At 38.5% G+C, this 19750-nt stretch overlaps 1 protein-coding gene across 2 annotated transcripts in view; it reads left to right on the top strand.

Annotated features, from left to right (window-relative positions):
• MEIS2 (Meis homeobox 2) overlaps positions 1 to 19750 on the top strand; it is a 171664-nt gene that overhangs the window by 6410 nt on the left and 145504 nt on the right. For both annotated transcript variants that reach the window (XM_014941903.1, XM_014941902.1), the window contains exon 6: positions 9096 to 9210. In XM_014941903.1, the coding sequence (XP_014797389.1) occupies positions 9096 to 9210 (115 nt within the window). The remainder of the gene's footprint in view (positions 1 to 9095; positions 9211 to 19750) is intronic.

Here is a 19750-nt window from a genome sequence, read left to right as displayed (position 1 = left end):
GGTACGGCTTACTTCCAGAGCCCGGGAAATATTTTTGGACCCAAGCCTTAGCTTTCATTTTCTCATTAGTATTCGGTAAAGATTGCAGGACAAGGTTTTTGGTTTGGGGTTGGTTGGGTTTTTTTTTTTTTTTATGCTTTACATTTTAAATTTATCATTTCGAGAGAAAAAAAAAAGTGTATGCAGAGGTTCCTGAAAGTTTCTCTGCTTATCAGCTATCTCATACGTAGATAATAAACTCTATGAGGCATGACACTATTTAAAAAATATTTGTTTTTATGGCATTTTACAACCCTACATTCGTGTGCGTAACTATTCTGGGAGAGTACTAGAAAATAAATTGAAATGAGTGGCAACCTGAAAGATATGGGGTCATTGTGTGCGATTCAGAACAACAGGAAAAAAAAAAAAAAAAGAAAAAAAGTACATGTTTCTCCAGTTCAGTTTCTTTACAAGAGTGTGTTTCAAGTGGAAGTGTAGAAATGGAGCATGCTTATGTTTATATTGAAGAGATTAGATAAACTAGCCTGTTTAGGGTTCTGGCAGATGGCGAATGCTCAAGCCAATTTGCAGTGCTCCATTATAATATTTAAATTCACACACAATGATAGGACAGAGGTGGAGGGGGTTAGCATTTTGATAATTTGATAACTATTATCTTCCCTAAGAAGAATCTCCTCTTGCTTTTGTGGCCCAAAAAACAAACTCAAATAAATATGACAACCCATTTATCTTGCACCCGTTAGGGTTTACCACTTCATTGGGTATTATAATTTAAAGCCTTTTATTTCCTGGAGATTTGAGCTATAACATTTTTACTTTAGCCCCCTGCTATTTGTTTTGAAAGGAAGCAATAATTTGTGCAACCAGAACACCAACTGGGAAATGAAGAGTTGTATCACATAGTTACATTTTATTCATGCGTTTTGGGAAATGTGTCTCCTTATTGGATTTTTTTTTTTTTTTTTTTTTTTTTTTTTTTTTTTTTTTTTTTTTTTTTTTTTTTTTTTTTTGTATATTAGCTAGCTTGTTTTCCCAACAAAACTTTAACACTCTTTTATGGCTTAGTCAAACTACCGTGTGTGTACACATTTATATTTACACTGTGCAAGGTTCCAGCAGGAAGGAACCCACTTTTAATCATAAAAAAGGAAAAGCTTTAAAAAAAATGGCTAATATAAACATGCGAGACTATCAAAAAAACGAGCCATCATTTGTGAGCATCTACCTGAAAATGTAGTAGTTCAAGCATGCAAATTTGTCCAATTTGACTCTCCAGGTTTATTTTTTCATTTGCTTTGATATGCATATTTAATATATAGCCTCGGGCTAGATCTCATTTGGTGAAAGTTGGTGCAGGGGTGATGATGAGCCACTTCAGAAGGACAGAGACAGCATGTTGTTTCCTCTGTTTTATGTATTGGCCCACTATTCTGATCCAGGGCTCTTCCCCTCATGGTTTTATTTGCACATGAAATACTGGGAGCATTTCAACTGATTGGCTGTGAATAATGATAGCCAAAAAAGAAGTGTAGTTTAATTTGTTGCGTGCCAAGGTTTCTCTTGTGGAGGTGACAGTTTGTGACAGCTGTTTGACACCCCAAAAATCCGTACACCTCTATTCTTATTAAGCGCTATGAAGCTACGCGGTGTGTGTTTAATGTGGATGCGCGGGGTGGTAGCCGTGACAGTGGCAGTGCTGAACTAAGGCAGCTCCCAGTTTTATTCCTTTACTAGACCTGAAAACAGCCATAAGGGAAAGTAACAGAAAGAATTGTAGGATTAGCCAATATTTACCGTAAGACTTTAAACGGGGTACTCAAATAGTGCATGCTTCCCTTCTCAAAAATCTACTGCTCCACTATTTATATAACTTAATTGGAAACCAAAACCAAAATCAACAAAGGAATGAACTCTTCAGAGATATACCTGTGCTGGAAAAAGGAGACAGCTGTAAGCGGTTGTGCTATACGTGTTTGGTAATAAATGTGTTTATCGAATTTTATTTTAGTGCGCTATTAACTCTTATGTAATACAGTAAGTGTAAAGGGTCCAGGGACTTGGTAGATCAAATAGTGCAGTGCTGGCCACAAGAAGCTGAAACTTTTGTTATTACTCTGCTGTGTTTAGTAAATATAACAGCCCATAATTAGTGTTTGAATTTTTAACACCCTCATATTTTTTTATTGCTCTGAGGTATTAGCTGTAGATGGGAAGAAGGTAATTACAGCTATGCCCTGGCTGAACCAGATCAGTTTGGGGGGGGGGAAGGGGGTGGAACCAGAAAAGAGGAAAGAAACCTTTCCAGCTGCAGTTCAAGTTGAGTTTCCCAGCACAGACAATTTATTATTGTTCAATATAAACATTCTGGGCCCTATCCTGCATTCTGTGTTCAGCCTAAAATATCTGTTCAGATTGCCAACAAATCTTTTTTTTTTTTTTTTCCCATTTCAAGCTATTCAAATCTGAAAAGTGCATTGCTTGTAAAATTCGGAGATTTTTAAACTGTTTTGAGCATATGATAACATTTTGTCCCTTAATTACATCTCTTTTGTACCTGGCCTCACCTGGTGCCACACAATTCTTCCTTTAGCACAAACTTACTTTGAAGCTGAGTAATTCTCCTGTAGAAATTTATAGCTCTCCTGCTGGCTTTTGTGGGAGCAGGATCAGGTCCTCAGTCTTTTTGATATTTGTTTATACGTTCTAGTCGATTTGCAGCTGAGAGGTAATAATATACAGATCATCATTCATAAAATATAATTAAAAATGGATAGAAATATACATACATCTCTTTTTTATAAAAGGGCTGTTGACAGATTAGAAATCTGATGCTTTAGCTGCAGAAGAGAAATATTAGTCTGAATATTAAACCTTTCAGCTCTCACATGAGGAGATACTTCTATTTTGTACTTTTGGACATTCAGACATTTTACATTTCTTTAAGATTTCTTCTCGAAGTACAGTCTGTGCAAATTCCTGACATCTTGCAGATGAGAAAAAAATTAAAACAGGGCAATACATATCTGTTCCAATTATACAATTAAACCTTTAGGTGAGATTTCACTGAGAAATAAAAAAGTAATTGGGGGCCCAATGCTGCAGCCTCCAGGTGTGCCACACTTTGACGGACTTTAGTAGAAGTTTTGGGTATTCCAGAAACTCAGGATCAGATCCCAAAGGTGCCCTTTCTGTTTGTAGAGTGTCAGAAGGGAAAATAAGTAGCTAGCTGCAACAATAAGGCAAACTTTTTTCTTTAATAACCAAATTTCATAGTGTGTGGCTTAAGATTTACGATGTTAAGGTAGGCCCTGTGCTTTCTGAAGGGGTAAGAAGCATCAGGAACTTTCTGACACTGTAGAGAATGTTGTGTATTTCCTCTTCTTGACAGGCCAAGGTACTCTGCAAGGGTACTCTACGGCTCAAATTTGAGTGTTATAATTTTACATTGCATTCTCTCAAACTGAACTGATAATGTATTTCATTATCTATTTGACAATGGTGTTCCCTCTTTGGTTTGAGTTGTCTATCAGTCTAGATGAAGTGTAGCCACACAGAATGACGTAGAAGAATGATTAAAAAAACAACAAAACCCCGATTTTTCAAGTCTCAGTTCCCTGCTGACAGGTGGATTACATGTCTGATTTCAATCTTAATTGGAAAATACAAAGCACACAGCTTTTCAGAACGTTGCCATGTTCTAGGAGTGTTGAAAATTCCTCCTGACACTCTCCTCAAATGCAAAATCAAGGGACAAGAATTAGAACCTGCACATATATATACACACGGACGTACGCAAATATCTTATTGAAACAGATCTATTGCGTAATTCTGATACAAAAGAGTTGTCATATTAAACATGCATCTGCAAGAAAATTAACCTTAGTAATATCAGGAGAAGCCTTTTTAGAGAACGTATATATCATGTGAAATTCATGGCTTGTTTACTTATTGAAAGTTTCTTTACATAGTAAGTTTATTATTACTGCACTCAACAGCAGTGTCTAAGATACCACCCTGAAATTTATACATACAAAACATGGACAGACAGACATGCACACAGATGTACACACAAAAACACATGTGTGTGTATGCATGTAGGTTTCTACGTCTGGCATAGTATATAATCTTTTGATACGTGGTGGTACCTAGAGAAAGATTTTTGCAGTTACAATCACATCAGTTGTTCCACTGTGTTTACAGGTGTTGCCTCTAAAGAACAAGGTGAGCAGGATTTGGCTTGTATTTGCGGGGGAAATGCCATCTGTATCAGTAGTTCAGTTTTGTGTTTGCAAAATTAATTTACCAGAGCAACCTCTAGAGCTTTGAGTCCAACCATCTTCACAAAGAAGGAGCTCTATAGCCATTGTAGTTCTTTTATGAAAGTAAGTTGTGTTCTATTTGTTTCTACAAGATCGATGGTTTTGTCCATTTCATCTAACAAAATATAAGGGCCTGATCCTGTCACAGTTGTATACTCAAAACTTCAGTTAAAGTCTATGAGCCAAATCCTGCTCAGCTTACTCACGTGGGTATCAGCTGCCCTGATTGATTTTACTCCCCAGTTATAAATAAGAAGGAAATTCCTTATGGTTAATTGAGTCTTTAATATCACCATAAAAAGCAGTGTGAGATCGGAATCAGCCCTAACGGGACTACATACACTCACAAAAAAATAACCAGGCTTTGCCCAGTGGAAATTCTGGGCATACAAAGTAAGAATTGCAGTTTAACGGAAGATTATCCTATACCAAATTTCTCTGTTAGAACATCTCTGTTCAAGAAATCCTGTATCAGTTAAAAACTCTTACAGTTTCCACCAGATTTGCAGCATCGACAAAAGAGTGCCACATCAGATTTGCTTTGTATACCAGGAGACTCTTGTTCTTTCTGTTGCTCTCTTCTAGATTTAGCAAAATTCAACAGTGGTGGCAAATCAAATTTATTTTTTTTTAACTTTCAAGGGAAAAAACACTGGCAAAATTGTGTTTTCTAGGGAAGGCTGTGTGTGTAAATGAGAAACAGTGGATAGCAGCGGAGTGATCTCCTGTGGCCCTGCTAGTACAAGCTTTCCCCATATTGTCTCCTGCTTTTATATTAATTACAACTTGCATTATCAGCTGTGAGTCTGTAGCCCAGCAAATAGAAAATACTGCCCCTGGAGACCTAGCTTCTTGTATCTATTTTCCATCTCCTTCTATTGTGTTCTGCTCAGTATTCACTGCTTTTCTCCTGGTAACACTGCTCTTTAACACAATTAGGTAAGAGCAAGAGGAGCACCATATTTGACTCCCAATTATTAAAACTACTGGGAATAGATACATGTGTGCTGCTTACCTTCTATGGTATCTGGCACTAGTTTAGGTCATATGTGTGTGAAAATTTTGTAGTATGCACACGTACACAAAGCAGGCAATTGCATTTTGGCAGGCACCATCTCTACTCTTCAACGTGTTTCTGCAAAGTGTATTACTAAACCTGCAGGAAGATATGAGAAGCCATGCTAACAGTTTGTGTAATTTATCTAAAGGGATCTGGTTTCCTGGGTTTTTTTACAGTGTGATGACTTACTACAAATTTCACTGAAATTAATAGAAAAATTGCAATTAATGTCAGCGGGCTTTAGATCAGGATCTCTTTAGGTATCTAAACTATGCTGCTAAAGTTTTTCCAGTCAAGTACACTTTAGATGTGTCATTTTGTCCCATCTTTTTTTTTGTGAAGACATACATAAAATAACCACTTACGATTAGGCATTTGTCCAAGAAGTTTTTCTTGAGGGATGCAAAGTTGGGAACAGTCTAGGGGAGAAAAAGAGAAGTTCACTGACACGTACAATAGTCTCAGTCCAAAGCAAAAGAATGCTGCCTTTTTATGAGGCTGTAAACTCCACCCCTAGAGTTATTTGTCATTTTTATAATATTAAAGCTTAGCTATTTCCCTCCCTTTCAAATTCCTCCAACATTCTACTGTCGCATCTTGTAAATATCCCATCTTATTATTTCTGTCCTTCAAAAAAATTCTGCCAAATTGCTTCCTCAAGAAAACTGTGTCACAAGAAATACATTGAATTCCCAATCAATACAGTCTGTCTTTCTAAGATGGGATCTACAAACTGAGGTCAAGAACAACTCAGCCTGGTAGAGACAGCAAGTGTTTTCAGCTGCAGGAAGTCTTATTCAGTGATCCTTTCTAAATCGTTACAGTTTTGAAACAGAAAGGCCGGTCTAGCTTTTGAAATACTGTATGATAGGTTTTGGATGACTTTCGCCTTAAAACATAGCTGAGGTGTTACCAGTTAATTATTGTAATTTTCATATGTGTGATAAGGAGCTCCAACGGCAGCCAGCTTAAGAGAGCCTGCAGTGCATAAAATTAACATAACTCACTGTGTTCCCTGAAAAGTTTAGCCTAGGTGAACATGTTGCAATTATTACATTTTCTAAAGGAAGGTTCCAGCCTGATGTTGTTGGAGGGCTAAACTCATGCTATGCTATTGTTTCTTTCCTTTTTCATGTATTTCTTCTAGCTCTTTATCTGATTACCATCCGGCAAACAGCTGACGCTAAGAGGCTGCAGAGGGCTGAAGAGCTCCTGTCTGCTGTTTGCCTTCAGCTTGAAGCTATTTGAGTGGCTTCCTAACTCAGAGATAAAAAGAGAAGCTCATAGGCACAACTGTGTTTTAATCCAGGCTGTAAAGAAACTTGCTCAGTTTTTGCATTTTATTTTGAACTGAAATCTTTGCTAACCTTATTTTCAACTTTTTTTGGTATTTTTTTTTTAATAACATCTGGGCTGCTTCAATTTTCAAGACTTTTCATCTTCCTTTTTGTGTTTCTTTTCACCCAACTTTGTAAGTTGATGGTAAATATTTTCTTTTTTCGGGGGGAGGGGGTTTAAATGAAATTGTGGGGGGATTACAATATTTATAGTGATTTCTGAGACTTGATTAATACAACAACCTCAATGAATATGAAATGCTATTGTTTGGTGGTTTGGTTTTTTTTTTTGTTTTTTTTTTTGTTTTTTTTTTTGTTTTTTTTTTTGTTTTTTTTTTTGTTTTTTTTTTTGTTTTTTTTTTTGTTTTTTTTTTTGTTTTTTTTTTTGTTTTTTTTTTTGTTTTTTTTTTTTCCTATTGTGGCTCTGTATGAGGAAAAGTAGATCAGTCTTCTAGGTTTTGGAGGAGGTGGTGGTAGTTTCGTGCTGTAAGTGCTGTTGTGCTGTCTGTTGCGCTGACAGGTTAGGCGAATTTCAGATTCTGGCCTGTCTTCTGATTTCACTTGTACCTTCCTGCCCTGTAACCACTTACGTGGGTGCACGTGTGTGTCTGTGTAAGGTGAAGGGGATTTGGATTCTTCTTACCCTTTAGTCACCTAGAGCTTTACTGGGAACCTTTTGAAGTCACAGGCTCTTCCCTTTGTCTCTGCTGCGATCTGGGTCAGGCCTGTTAGATTTATGTTGCTGGGTATTGTAGCAAGCCGTTATTTGGCAGTTCTATTTTGCGTTGCTATAGAGCATGTGGTACTAATCAGTGCTAGGAGATTACTTTGAGATGTTTCAATATATATTTTGGGACCTGATTCCAATCACACTTACACTGAATTTTACAATGGGTAAATCAGTTGATTTTGTTGAACTTATTCCTACTACACGTCCGGGTAGACGAGGTCAGAATCAGTCCTGCTCAAAGAATTTATCCACACTTGTCACTTGTTGCTTTCAGGATCTCCTCGTGCTTTAACAGTCTGGTGTTACTTCACAATGCAGATTTAAAACACAATCACACCTAAGAAGCAATATATTTTTTTAATGAGGATTTTTGTGTTGTTTTGTTATTGAATTATTATAACGTACTTGATTTAAGTTGTCACATACAGGTGACAAGCAATGCAGGTCCAGCCCCTAGTCTGATCTGTTTCATGTGTTCTTGCTCTCCTTTTCTGCCAGAGGAAATTCCATCTCTTGCCTGTCTTCATGTGGTGCTGATAAAGCTCTTCCTGTACAGTAGAATTCCTGTTTTCCTTTAAGCAACAGCAGGGTATTGGGAACGATCAGGAAAGGGGAGGAGGACAGGAGGAGAATACACTCAACAAAGTAGCACTAAACTGTAACATTAAGTTTTCCTCACTTACCCTTTCAAATAGCAACTCCTTGCTCCCGGAAAGCCAATACTCAATAAATTAGAAAGCTTGTGTGCATTATGTGACTAAAGTGCAGTAGTTGAGGTATTACTTAGCCAAGTTTTGCAAACTTCGTCTGTCTGTCTTTCCCTTTTTTGTGTTTTATGCATAGTAATGTAGAAAGAATTACATAAAAATCACTATACATGTTATTTTATATAATCACCTGGTGGTTATTCTTGACAATACTTGTAAGCGAACTGTTAGAGTGATACATCTAGAAAGTCTTTTGAAATGTGTCACATCAAGGTGGTGGGGGGGGGGGTGAGGGAGCATCTTTCTTGATATGTAACGTCTTTCAGAGAAAGCTTGCTTTTTCCCTCACAACTTTGCATTTGCTTGAAGTTTTTCTAGCATTCAAATGGGTGAGAGAGAAGGTAGGGTGTGAGGACACGCTCTTCTCCCATGTACATTCTTCTCTACTTCTTGAAACAGTTTCTCTCCTCTTCCTCTCCCCTCCTGTCTCTAGTCAGTCTAGAAAATAAAGTGCGAGGAGATAGTTTGCACACCAACTGTCCTGATCCTAAAGGGAACACCTAGTGCCATAAACTGCAGGTTGATGCTTTCCCACTGCCCCCCTTTATTGCTCCCCCCTTTTTTTTTCTCCCCTAAAATATTCTTCTGCAGTACTATTCAAACAATTAAATCCAGACAACTCTTTAGAAAGTTAAAAAAAAAAAAAAGGAAAAAAAAATCTGCCCTTTGTTTTACCAAGTAAATCTTTGTACCTCCTTTGCTTGTCTTTGCTGAAGAATTATTACACTGTGCAAACAGTATTGGTGTTTGGCACATTTCACAAATGCTAATGTGTATACTTTTCCCTCCTCCTCCCCTCTTCTCCTGGTTTTCTTTCTGTTCTTCATTTGCTATTGGAATGGGAACTGTGGAAAAAATTCCTTGGCACTCTGACACCAGAATCCTTCATCTTGGAGAGACCACGATGATGCAACCTCAACGCACTCGGCAGGCACACCGGGGCCCTCCAGTGGGGGCCACGCTTCCCAGAGCGGAGACAACAGCAGCGAGCAAGGTAAAAGGTCAAACTTTTTCCCTCCGCAAAGTAGGCATGACTAAAATAACTCCAGCTTTTTTTATTATATCAGTACATCTGCCTTAGAGTAAACATGGAGTGGCAGACTTGCAGTATAATCAGCTGTAACTTAGGGAGACGGTATTTCCTTTTCCTAACCCACTTAGCTGCATTTTATTATTATTTCAAAGTGAAATATCTAATCTTCAAACAAGCTTTGTAATAACAATTGATTAGTTCTGCCAATTCCTTTACAAATTTGGTTATCTACAGTTTATTTTTGTGTGGTGTAAGTAAATATAACGACAGACATACTCTCCAGCTGTGATGCAGTTGTTTGAGCTGGGTTATAGATGGAGAATTTAACCTGCAGTTTTAGCTGGGAAAGGGACTCGTATATGAAGTTATGAAGCTGTTAAATTATATAAAGTAGAAGCAAACCCTGAATTGGATGGAAAAATGTTTCTTGCGATGTCTGCTTGTACAGATTTGTTTCTGAAAATCTGAATTCAAAATGGTAAATAGAGATGTACCTGAACTGCAAAACCTCTGCTGGATCTATACAGTGAAGCCTTCTCCAGGGTTCAGGAGGTTTGGTTATTATTTCGGAGTGTTTTGTTTTATTTCCTACTGCATTGCACCTTGCGTGTGGTCATCTGCATCCATGCTGAGTGAGTGTCAAAGGCTGTCATTCTGATATAATAGTGTTTTACACTTGCTCATTAGCAGTATAAGTGACTCCAGAAGGTATGAGACTCAAGCCTCCAGTGCTAAAAGTTGGGTAAGGATGGTCTACTGTCGCTCCGGGATCTTGACTCAGAATTTATATTTTTAAGACCAAAGTGTAAGGTGGGCTCCGTTCTTGTTTTTCTTCATAAGCATTGTTGGCCTCAGCTAGTGAGTTAGACCTTGCCTTTATAAAGTCTTATGATGTGCTCCCTCCATCTCGTGCATCTGCAGCATTTTGCCACTGCATTTCCCCTGCGTGGGGGTTACCCGTACCCAACAGTGCCACCTGACAGGTCGGCCACCCAACCAACCATGCGGGATCCCGAAACTGGAGAGGGGAACAACCCTCAGGGCTAGAGCTGCCATGACTAGCCTCATGCTGTGGGTGTCTTGCACCATATTTGCCACGCTTAGGCGGCGGAGCAGATATGTGATTTCGCGTCTCTCACGTGGCCCACTGCTTGGCACAGAGCTAGATCCCCTCGTCTGTCTCACGATCTGGTGTCGTACACGTTGCAATTCTAGGAACTCGCGAAGTTTGTTTCTGGTGGAGTGGTTTGGGTTTGTCTCCTCTTTGGATGAATTGTTTATACTTTTGTAATCTGGCTGCTGATAGAAAGCAGCCATGGCACGGGGTGTGATCCAAGGCCAACATGAGTCACGCGGGATTTTTTCCTGTGTGGTTGGATTGGAGCTGTGCGAGGCCCAGCGTGAACTGTTACAGCTTCAGCAGTTAATGAAAGAGAGAGCTTGGCTGCTAAGCAGGAAATCGGTGTTATGTCTATTAGCTGGCCATAGGCTTTACTGTTGATCAAATGTATGCATTGTATGTTGTAGCTAAGATGCTTGGTATAGCACATAATCATTTGCATACTTAAAAATGATTCCTCTGAGTCATCTGCCACAGCATGTTCATTCCACCCCTAGTTAAGAAACTTCCGCATCCCTGTATCTTCACTCTGCCCCAGCAACCCCTTAGAAATTAGAAGAGTTTCTTTGAGCCGTGCTTGATGTAAAGAAATCCTTTGTGTTGACATCCAAGGATCTTGCATTTCACTATGCAATCTCCAATCCCTTGTCATGTAGCTCAGGGTGCTTGAGAAATATGGCTAAGCCTAAGAAAAAGTGGTTGATGATAACTACAGCAGCTTCTCACTGGAGACGGAGATTTCTGGTAATATATATGATTTAAACAAACCTATTACACTCATTTCTGCAGAAGGGGAGCAACCGCTGAAGGGCCAAATCAGTCACCAGGGCTGCCCGGTGTAGCAGAGTAAAACATCACTAGTATGCTTCCTTTTGTGCTCAGTTGGGCCTTTTAAAGGGAAGCAGTCGTCCAGTGGCAAATCAGCATTCCACTCAGCTGCTGGCAGCTGAAAGATGTATGATCCTACAGCACCAGCAAAATTCCCATTGGAGACAGCTTTGGATTGCTCTCCCCCTCTCAACCCTGGGAAAGACTAAAGAGAGGGAGGCCTGTATTGAATTTTCCTTACGCTTCCTTGAGGGGGGTGGGGTTTACTTCATAACTCGTGAACTGGCAGTGAGTCAGTCCCAGGCAATGCCGAGGTGGGTAGATGCCCTCTTGAGCTATACTGATGCAGTTACTTATTTGGATTGACTTGGTTTCCCCACACTTTTGTCAAGATCTTCCACAAATGCTGTTTCAAGGATCCCACTTGCCCCAAAGGATTTCTTGGGAATGGGAGCTCATTAGAGAGTCTTGGGTTACATTAGCAACCTATGGTCTCCTCACTGATGCCTGGTGGCAGCAGAGATTGATTCAAATCTGTCTTGGGAGCACTCTTTTCAGGGGTCTCTGCTTTTACCCTAAGTCTATGATACGCAGTTTATAATTATTTTTTTGGGGGGGAGGGGGGAGATGGAAAGGAGTTGGGTACGCGGTGACACTATCTTTGCAGACTTTCGCTATGTGAGGTAGATCTATTTATTACACAGAAGAATCCATCCATAATTCTTAACATTAGAGCCAAACATTAGAGCCAAACAGCCAAAGGTGCAGGCATTTTGGCTGTTTATGGAGGACAGTCTCTCTATGTTGGTGGATGACTGCCCTTTAGCACCTAAAGGGTTAATCTAGTCGACATTTGGTATTATTAGAAACATGCTGGCATTGAAAGAGTTAAGGAAAGGGCCTTCAGGCAGTAAATGTTGAAAGATTATCCTAATTTTATTAGTGGTGAGTGTCTATGTTGTTCTTAACATGTCACCTCACTTGTTCAACAGAAAACTATCTATACAACATATTGATCACTTAGCAAACCGAAGTACTAGTGACCTGTAATCTACCAAGCACTTATTGACTTTATCCCAGTTCGGATCCACAAATGCAGATCAATGCCCTATAATACTATTTTAGAGATCAGTAATTATGTAGTAAGTCTGATCAACTTTCTGCCTGTCCTGGAAAGAGAAAGAGTTTAATATATACGATAATAAAAAATAAAACACTCTAAACATCTTACACAGGAGAAAAAAGGAGAAGCTGATTTAATGGTCTAATGAGGCCATCTTCCAGAGACTTGTTTTGTGTAGGGCTTGCTTTGACCTTTCGCTTTGCTCAGGAGCCCAACGCTTCATTTTTCACATTCTTGCAATTACGTTAACGCTTCAAGCATTTCTGACTCCAAGTCAGCTAGCAACACCAGGCATAACTCAACACTGTGAGTTTTTCTCCTCTCTGTAGATTCATTAACAGGTCACCGGGGTCCCAACTGAAATTTAAAACTGACTGGTTCTGTTGGGTTAGCTGAGTTATAGCAAGGGAGATGGCAGGAAAGGGGCTGAGAGAAGGGGAGGGGAGAGAGAAGACCCTGGGGTTTTTGCCAGGGAATATATGTGTAAAAACCCTAAGCGGAAGATTAAAAGGTGTATGTAGCTTTATCATCCACCCTTTTCTTTGGAGGGTGAAAAACACATCTGAAAATCTTCTGGGGTATTGTGTTTTCCTTATGCTTTCTGAAACACAGTGAAAATGGCCACTGCCTTTACATACAAGGCTAAATGACTTCGAGAATTCAGCATCCGTTTATACCACAGTGATGGATATGATGCTCCCAGACTTTAATTCCTATTTAATCTTTTTATGGGATATTTCAAATAATGAATATGGCAGATTATGCATGAAAAGTGGGAAATAAATCTTTTTAAGGTTTAAAAACATGTGGTCTACAGGAAAGCACCAGGGAATAGTTTCAGTTTCATATTTTATGATACCAGGATTGTATACCTGATTTGTCATACACTTAGTTGAGTCACTCAAAAGGCCTGATCCAGCCAAGTCAGATGGAGGCTGTGTTTCCTCAGGACCCTTCAGGAAGTTCAGCATCTCTTTAGAATTAAGCCCGGGGTGATAAACTTGACTCTAAGTGAGAAGCCAGAGACAAGAAACTTCTAGGCTATACAGCAGTAAAAATAATAAATGGGCATCACATCCACTTTGCTGTACCCATGTGAGTAGTTCATCGGTGTGTGGTTTTTTTGGTTTGGTGGTTTTTTTTTTTGATGGAACTACTTGTGCTGAGTGAAGATGATCTGCCCCTTTATAAATAATATCTGAGGCTGCTCTCTAGGGCAACATCTTAAAGTAGTTTTGAAACACTTTTGTGACAGCTTGGTGTTTGTCCCACAGTTTTGTCCACAATAGGCTTCTGTGGCAAAGACAGATCATCTGGTTCAGGGCAAAGTCAACTAAGATATTAGCTGAAATTACGTGTTCATCCCAGGTTATGTCTCGGGATTGATGCATGATGAAAAAATTAGGTAGTCTATTTCTTATTCATTATATACCATCTTGTAATGCTGATGGTATACAAATTAAATTTGTTTGCAAAACTAGCTGATAATGCCCAAAGGCCTGTCCTAGTATCAAAACTCTACTGAAACTGCATAAAGCTTTGAACCAAACTCCAACAGGCAGAAAAAGGAGAGGGATATGTTGTTGTTAGTAATAAAAACAAAGCGAAGGAAAACAACCTGACACATTCATGCAAAGTCCTTAGAGTTTTAATATGCAAAAACTAATGCTAAACCTTCTTCCTAGTGCTGTATATGTGTAGGTAAGCCTGCTGAGGCTAGTACGCATATTCATCATTAGGATTCAGAACATATTTATATTCCTTTGTATTTTTACCTATAAAGCTATAGGGTATGGTTTTATTGGAAGAGAGCTGCCTTTTGTAAGAAAGGAAATTCCTAATAGAAAGGCTCAAACATCCAGACTGTGAAAAATCAAACTTGCTAATAAATAATGCTTCACTGGAGATGCATTATTTCAGAAGGCACAGCTCTCATAAAGGTGAACTGTATGAAGTATGAAAAACTCTTAAAGAACAATGACTTTTTTCAGCTGAGGAAGATACAGGAAGAGAGTAGCCCTTATTAATTCATCTTTTCCTTTCAAGTTTGAGGGGCCCGTCCTTGTGTTGATATGTATGAGTAATTCCCATTAATGGTGATGGGAGTTACGCATGTGCACTGACAGAAGAATAGACCCCTTAGTGTTCAAAGCACATGAAATTTACATTTTTTCCATTGCTGTAATTGAGATGTTGACAAATTGGAGAATATTGATGAGCCTTTGTTTTAAGTATTTCTTGCCAAGTTTGCTTTATTTTTTCATGGTTTGAACAATGGTGTGGGTTCAGCAGCAGTGAATAATAAGGGTAGAGTAAAGATAACTTTGTATTTCAATATTTTGATGTGCCAATATGAAATAAATTGTCTTAGGCAAATGGAATATGCTGTTTTAATCATTAGCTATGCATGAAAGAAAAATTGATGTTGACATCTTTGCTGTAAAATCGTTGTAATGGGGCCTTCCTTACAATTCATTTTTGTAAAATTCATTTTGTACATTTTGCAGCAATTGAACAATCCCTGCACTGTGAATAGGCAGAATTCCCAGAAATACTGAGACAGTTGGCCCAGTAACTGCTGAGCTCACACTGCACACCACATGCACATTAACCATAATGATGCCAGAACCAGCTTACTAAAATGTGACTATATTTAGCTATCTTCCCATCCTTTCTTTTCTTTCCATCTATTGCATGAACAAATACATCTTTTTGCAGTTTTTGTTTGATTGCTGGAGTCGGGTAACATTTATGTCCCTACCCACTATTCAATAAGTAGCATTAAAATTTCATACTGAAGCAAAGATTCACTGCACAGTTTTCTAATAATCAGGCTGGTGGCAACTGCAGATTCCTCACCTTTTATTAAATTGAAGCTTAGAATGGGGTATGCGTGGTATTTAAAACATTATACTTGCGTTTAAGATTCTCACCTCACTCTTAGCTTTTAATCCACATAGGTTTTATATTTAGATAAAGATAAAAATCTATCTATGCATTAGAAAACATTTACTTCCATATTTGAAGTATGTTGTGCTGGGGTTTCAAATACAGCCTAGGAAAACTCTGTCAATGGAATGTTTTCATAGTGGCAGTAATCTCTTTAAAATAACCCTAAATACAATATGACAGATGCCATCTGGAATAATCTTTTGCTAGTTGCTTTCAACTTTTATTTTTTCCTACAGCTAAGTTCATTTAAAACTGGTCACTTACTGTTACAGTAAACACAGTGAACTCTTTCCTCCCTTTTGTATGTGAATGTTCAGAGAAAATAACTAAACAATTCTACTTAAGAGACTGTTACTGTGGGGAGGTTTGCCTCTGACTTTATGTTTCTGGGTGTTTTTAAACAGATCTATGCATATATGTGCATGTATATATATATATTTGTACTTCAAAATGAAAAAGGTAGAATTCCCCCTTAAGCCATTCTTTCCATCTCAGATCCTACTTAGCCTAACCCAATTTGCCTCAATGTTAGATAACATCCCATTTGCTAAATTATAATTGTATGTTTGTTACAATATTAATGGTTTCATAATGCAACACATTCAAACATACAGTAGCAAGTGCTTAAATGTCTTCCTGTGTTGTTACAGACTGACTAATTTCTTCCTATATATGCCAACTTATTTGAAAGATCTAGTGTTGGAATCTCTGGATTTTTTTTTTAACTTAGTCGTGTAAAGGGATGTCTCCTGATGCCTGTTAGAGTTTAATTTAGAGTAGTAATTAAACTTGAATACTGCCTCATAAACAAAAGATAAACAATAAACCAGCCACGTTCCCTGCTGTTTCATAGCTTTCTTTCCCAGATGTTTTAGCCTGATAATTTTTACATAGTGAACTACCTAGCACGGAGTGCCATGGACAGAGGTCAAAGCCTGGTTCTTTGTAATGGGTTTTTCTAAACTTTTTGTTAATTAAATACTACAGAATTTTCCTTTGTGCGGCTGATAAAATTGTCAGATACTGAAGGACACTCATTAATTGACTTTTTAATTCTCTCCCTCTTGTTTAACAAGATGGCACTAATTTAAAAAAATCCCTATAAACTTTTAACTGTTGATGACCAAGGAATGTCGCTATTTCTTAATATTAGGGTGCCTGGACAGTACTTCAGAGTCTATGTCATCCTTATTAAAAAAAAAAAATAAAATAAAAATGCCCTAGCAGGAGCTGCTCTCCATGTTGATCCTAAGCAAGTAAGGAAATGTTCACAGTGGAAGGCTTTTAATTTTTCAAAGTGCTCCTCAGGCCACTGGATCTTCTGTGTCCATCCCTGGACCTCTCCTCTGTCAGCCATGATCTTTCTAATTGCCAGGTACTAGTGGGCCGCTCGGCTGCAGAAGCCATGTTATTTTCACTGGGTGGGGTAATTACTGAAAGCTGAGAATAGCTGCACTAAAGACACAGGGATACTTTCATGATCCCATTAGCATAAGAGTGGGTAAATTATTCATGCCAAGTGAGGATTCTATGGGGAAAAGTATAGTTAATGCACATAGTTTTTAAATGTATCCCTTTCTGCTCTGAGACTAAATTCTTGTTGGATTCAGTTCTCAGACATTTACGGGAAAGCTCTAGTGGCATGTTAGACGCAGTTCATCTCTCTCTGTTTGCAGCGCTCTCAATAGAGACCATCTGGCAAAGATCCAAAAGGTGATTAAACAAAATGATCAGCTCTTGTTGCTGTGTTACATGTCCAATACTCTGGATTAAAAAACATGACCCACAACAGTCAGCTAACATCATTTTTTTTTTTTTTTCCTCTTTCCCCTTCCCCTGTAAGAATTCAGATGGTCCACAAATGTCTATGCCATCTTTGTGTCCTTATGGCCCATAATCATGAACAGGTTGTGCAAATGGCTCTTTCTCTAACACGGTCTGTTCCAGCAGCATAGAAACATTTCATATTAATTGGGTCAGTCTAATGTTCATAATGACATGGGGAAAAATTACCCAAATGTGTTCTTATAGTAAACACTTAAAATGTGCCTTTCTCCTATTAGAAAGTGAAATTTGACATCAGGCTCATGTGGCTGATTTATTTTTTAAGGCAGAAGAAAATCAAAGCATGACACTGTCATCTGCTGAAAATAGTTTAAAGCCCCTTCTAACCAAACAAAAAAAAAAAAGAGAAGGGGAAATGAGCTGTGGTTTAACACCACAATCAGGGATGAATTTACAGTGCTATTCAGAAGAGTACTCCTTTATCATAAACAAGCTGATAATCACACTGAATCTAACTCCCAATTAGCTCTTTCTTCGCTCACAGAGATCAGCGTACATGTCCTCCTTAAGCCGTGATATGTTGCTGTTGAGTCAGACAGAACATTTGTATACCTTATGTCATATTCAGAATTTAAGGATTAACACTATATATTTACCAGAAAGCCCAGCTAATCGGCAAGGTAATTTTTCAGAGCAATCACTTCAATGCCTGAGTTAAGGTAAAAATGCCAAGACTGTGAATAGGGGACATATGTATCTTATCTTTTTGGGGTTGCACCAAATGCCAAGTACTAGCGTAAATTCAACAGAAACCAGACATTGTTGGAAAGTAATTAAAGAAATATTGAAATTAAACCTACCATATGAGTGAAATATTTGTAGGCCCACTTTGTTGCATGCATAACAATTTGCATGGAATCGAACAGTGTTTCTTCTCCTTTACTTCTTGAGTTGTACTTTGTTAAACACGACAGAGGAATCACCTCTGTGTATTCAGCCATAGCATCAGAGGGATCTTCCTCATGCTGAGGATGTTTACAGTTCAAAATCAGTAGGTTTACGTGGAGGAGAAATTTATTTGAGGGGGAGAGGGGGAGGGAAATAGAGAAAATTTTAAAGCCTCCAAACCTACACCAAGAAAAATGAAATTCCGGTTTTGAAAGCTTAAAAGATCCACTGAGGCTGTCAGTTCTCCTTACTGTGCAAGGTGAAAGCAGTAGGTAAAAGGCACAGACGTGGCCAGAGTGCTCGGGGAGGGAGGGCAGGCTCCCCCAGCGTCAGCGCAGCCTGGCAGATGAAAGGGACCCATATAGCCTTGGGGGGCTTAAGGCTATTACAGGGCAACTCATGCTCTGTTATCATGCTGATTTTCAATTGATTTTTGGCTGTACAGTACTTGTTGAAGGCCCTCTAGAGCATCAAACACTGCATTATGGCACTACACATTGTAATACATAGGCCTTTTGTCTTATTGTCTTTACTTTGCCTGAGAAGAGGAGTGCTGCCCACTCGGTGGTTGCTCCAGCTTCTGAGCATCTTTTATATCTGGAGAAGTAGGACAGGTGAAGGAAATCCGACAGCCGTCCTTAGCTGGCTCTAAACGTGATTTGATGCATTTGTTTGTAGTTCTGAATTTTCAAACCAATCTGGCTTTGAATTACTGTAAAATGTGGCTTTTAATTTATACAATTACTTCTCATTTAAGTAACTGATCACAGGGTACTAATAAACCCAGGTCTGGTGTCTAAATGTACTTTCTCTTTTCTCAACTTTTATGATTCCTTTAAGTTAATTGGTAGTAGAGGTTGTTAAAGTTGGAGCTGAGATTGCAGGAAGCTTCCTATAGGCTGAAGTGAGTAATTTCTCCTATTTTCTACCTTCTTCACTTTAAACTACTAGAGTACTCAGGTAGGTTTTTCATTCACTAAAAATCAAGCCATCTACATGTAAGTCTTCATAAGCTGAGGATTTTTAAAATTTGATGAGTGTCTATATATTTAGGATATCTTCAAATAATTGCTTATAATTTTAACCACTGATTTCTGTTGGCTTGTGTAAGTCTTTGTGTGCAGTAGATGATGTGAATGAATATTTTAGAATGTTTACAAGAATAAAAATGTATATATGAAAACTCATGTAGATGCTTCAACTTGCAACTTTCTAGTATTATGGGAACTATAAGAAAGCAGTATAGTCACAAAGATAGAATGATACTAGGAAATGGTGATGGCCACCCTAAATACCCTGCTAGCCGCAGGCACCATGGTCACTGGGAAGACACCTGTTATTTTGGTGGACTGTCTGCCACTCCTCAGTTTGTTGACATGAGGTAAGGGTATCACTATATACATATATTCTTTGTTTTGTTTTCTTTTTCTCTCCCCCTGAACCAGCATAGTAAACATAGACCAAGGAAAACTTGATTTTGTGTTCATATTTAGGTGTTAGGCACACAAGGGCAGTGTTGTCTTCAAACAAGATTGTGCAATGCATTGTCTTTTTGCCTTTTTTTTTTTTTTTTTCCCCCTCCCTAGGATTTCCGTAGTATGCTAGAGGTATAGAACAGGTTGTGATGTTTAGTGACCTTGCACATCAATAGTTCTGTAGTTCTTTTAAACACGGGCATTGATTTTTCTCATCCTGGCATGAGAAGATCTAGCATACCCCCTGCTCTGCCGCCTAAGAGTCTTCAG

The sequence above is a fragment of the Calidris pugnax genome, unplaced genomic scaffold (assembly GCF_001431845.1).
Source record: "Calidris pugnax isolate Ruff unplaced genomic scaffold, ASM143184v1 scaffold56, whole genome shotgun sequence".
NCBI lineage: Eukaryota > Metazoa > Chordata > Aves > Charadriiformes > Scolopacidae > Calidris > Calidris pugnax.
Note: the sequence above shows the minus strand (reverse complement) of the source record. Positions and strands in the feature narration are given on the sequence as shown.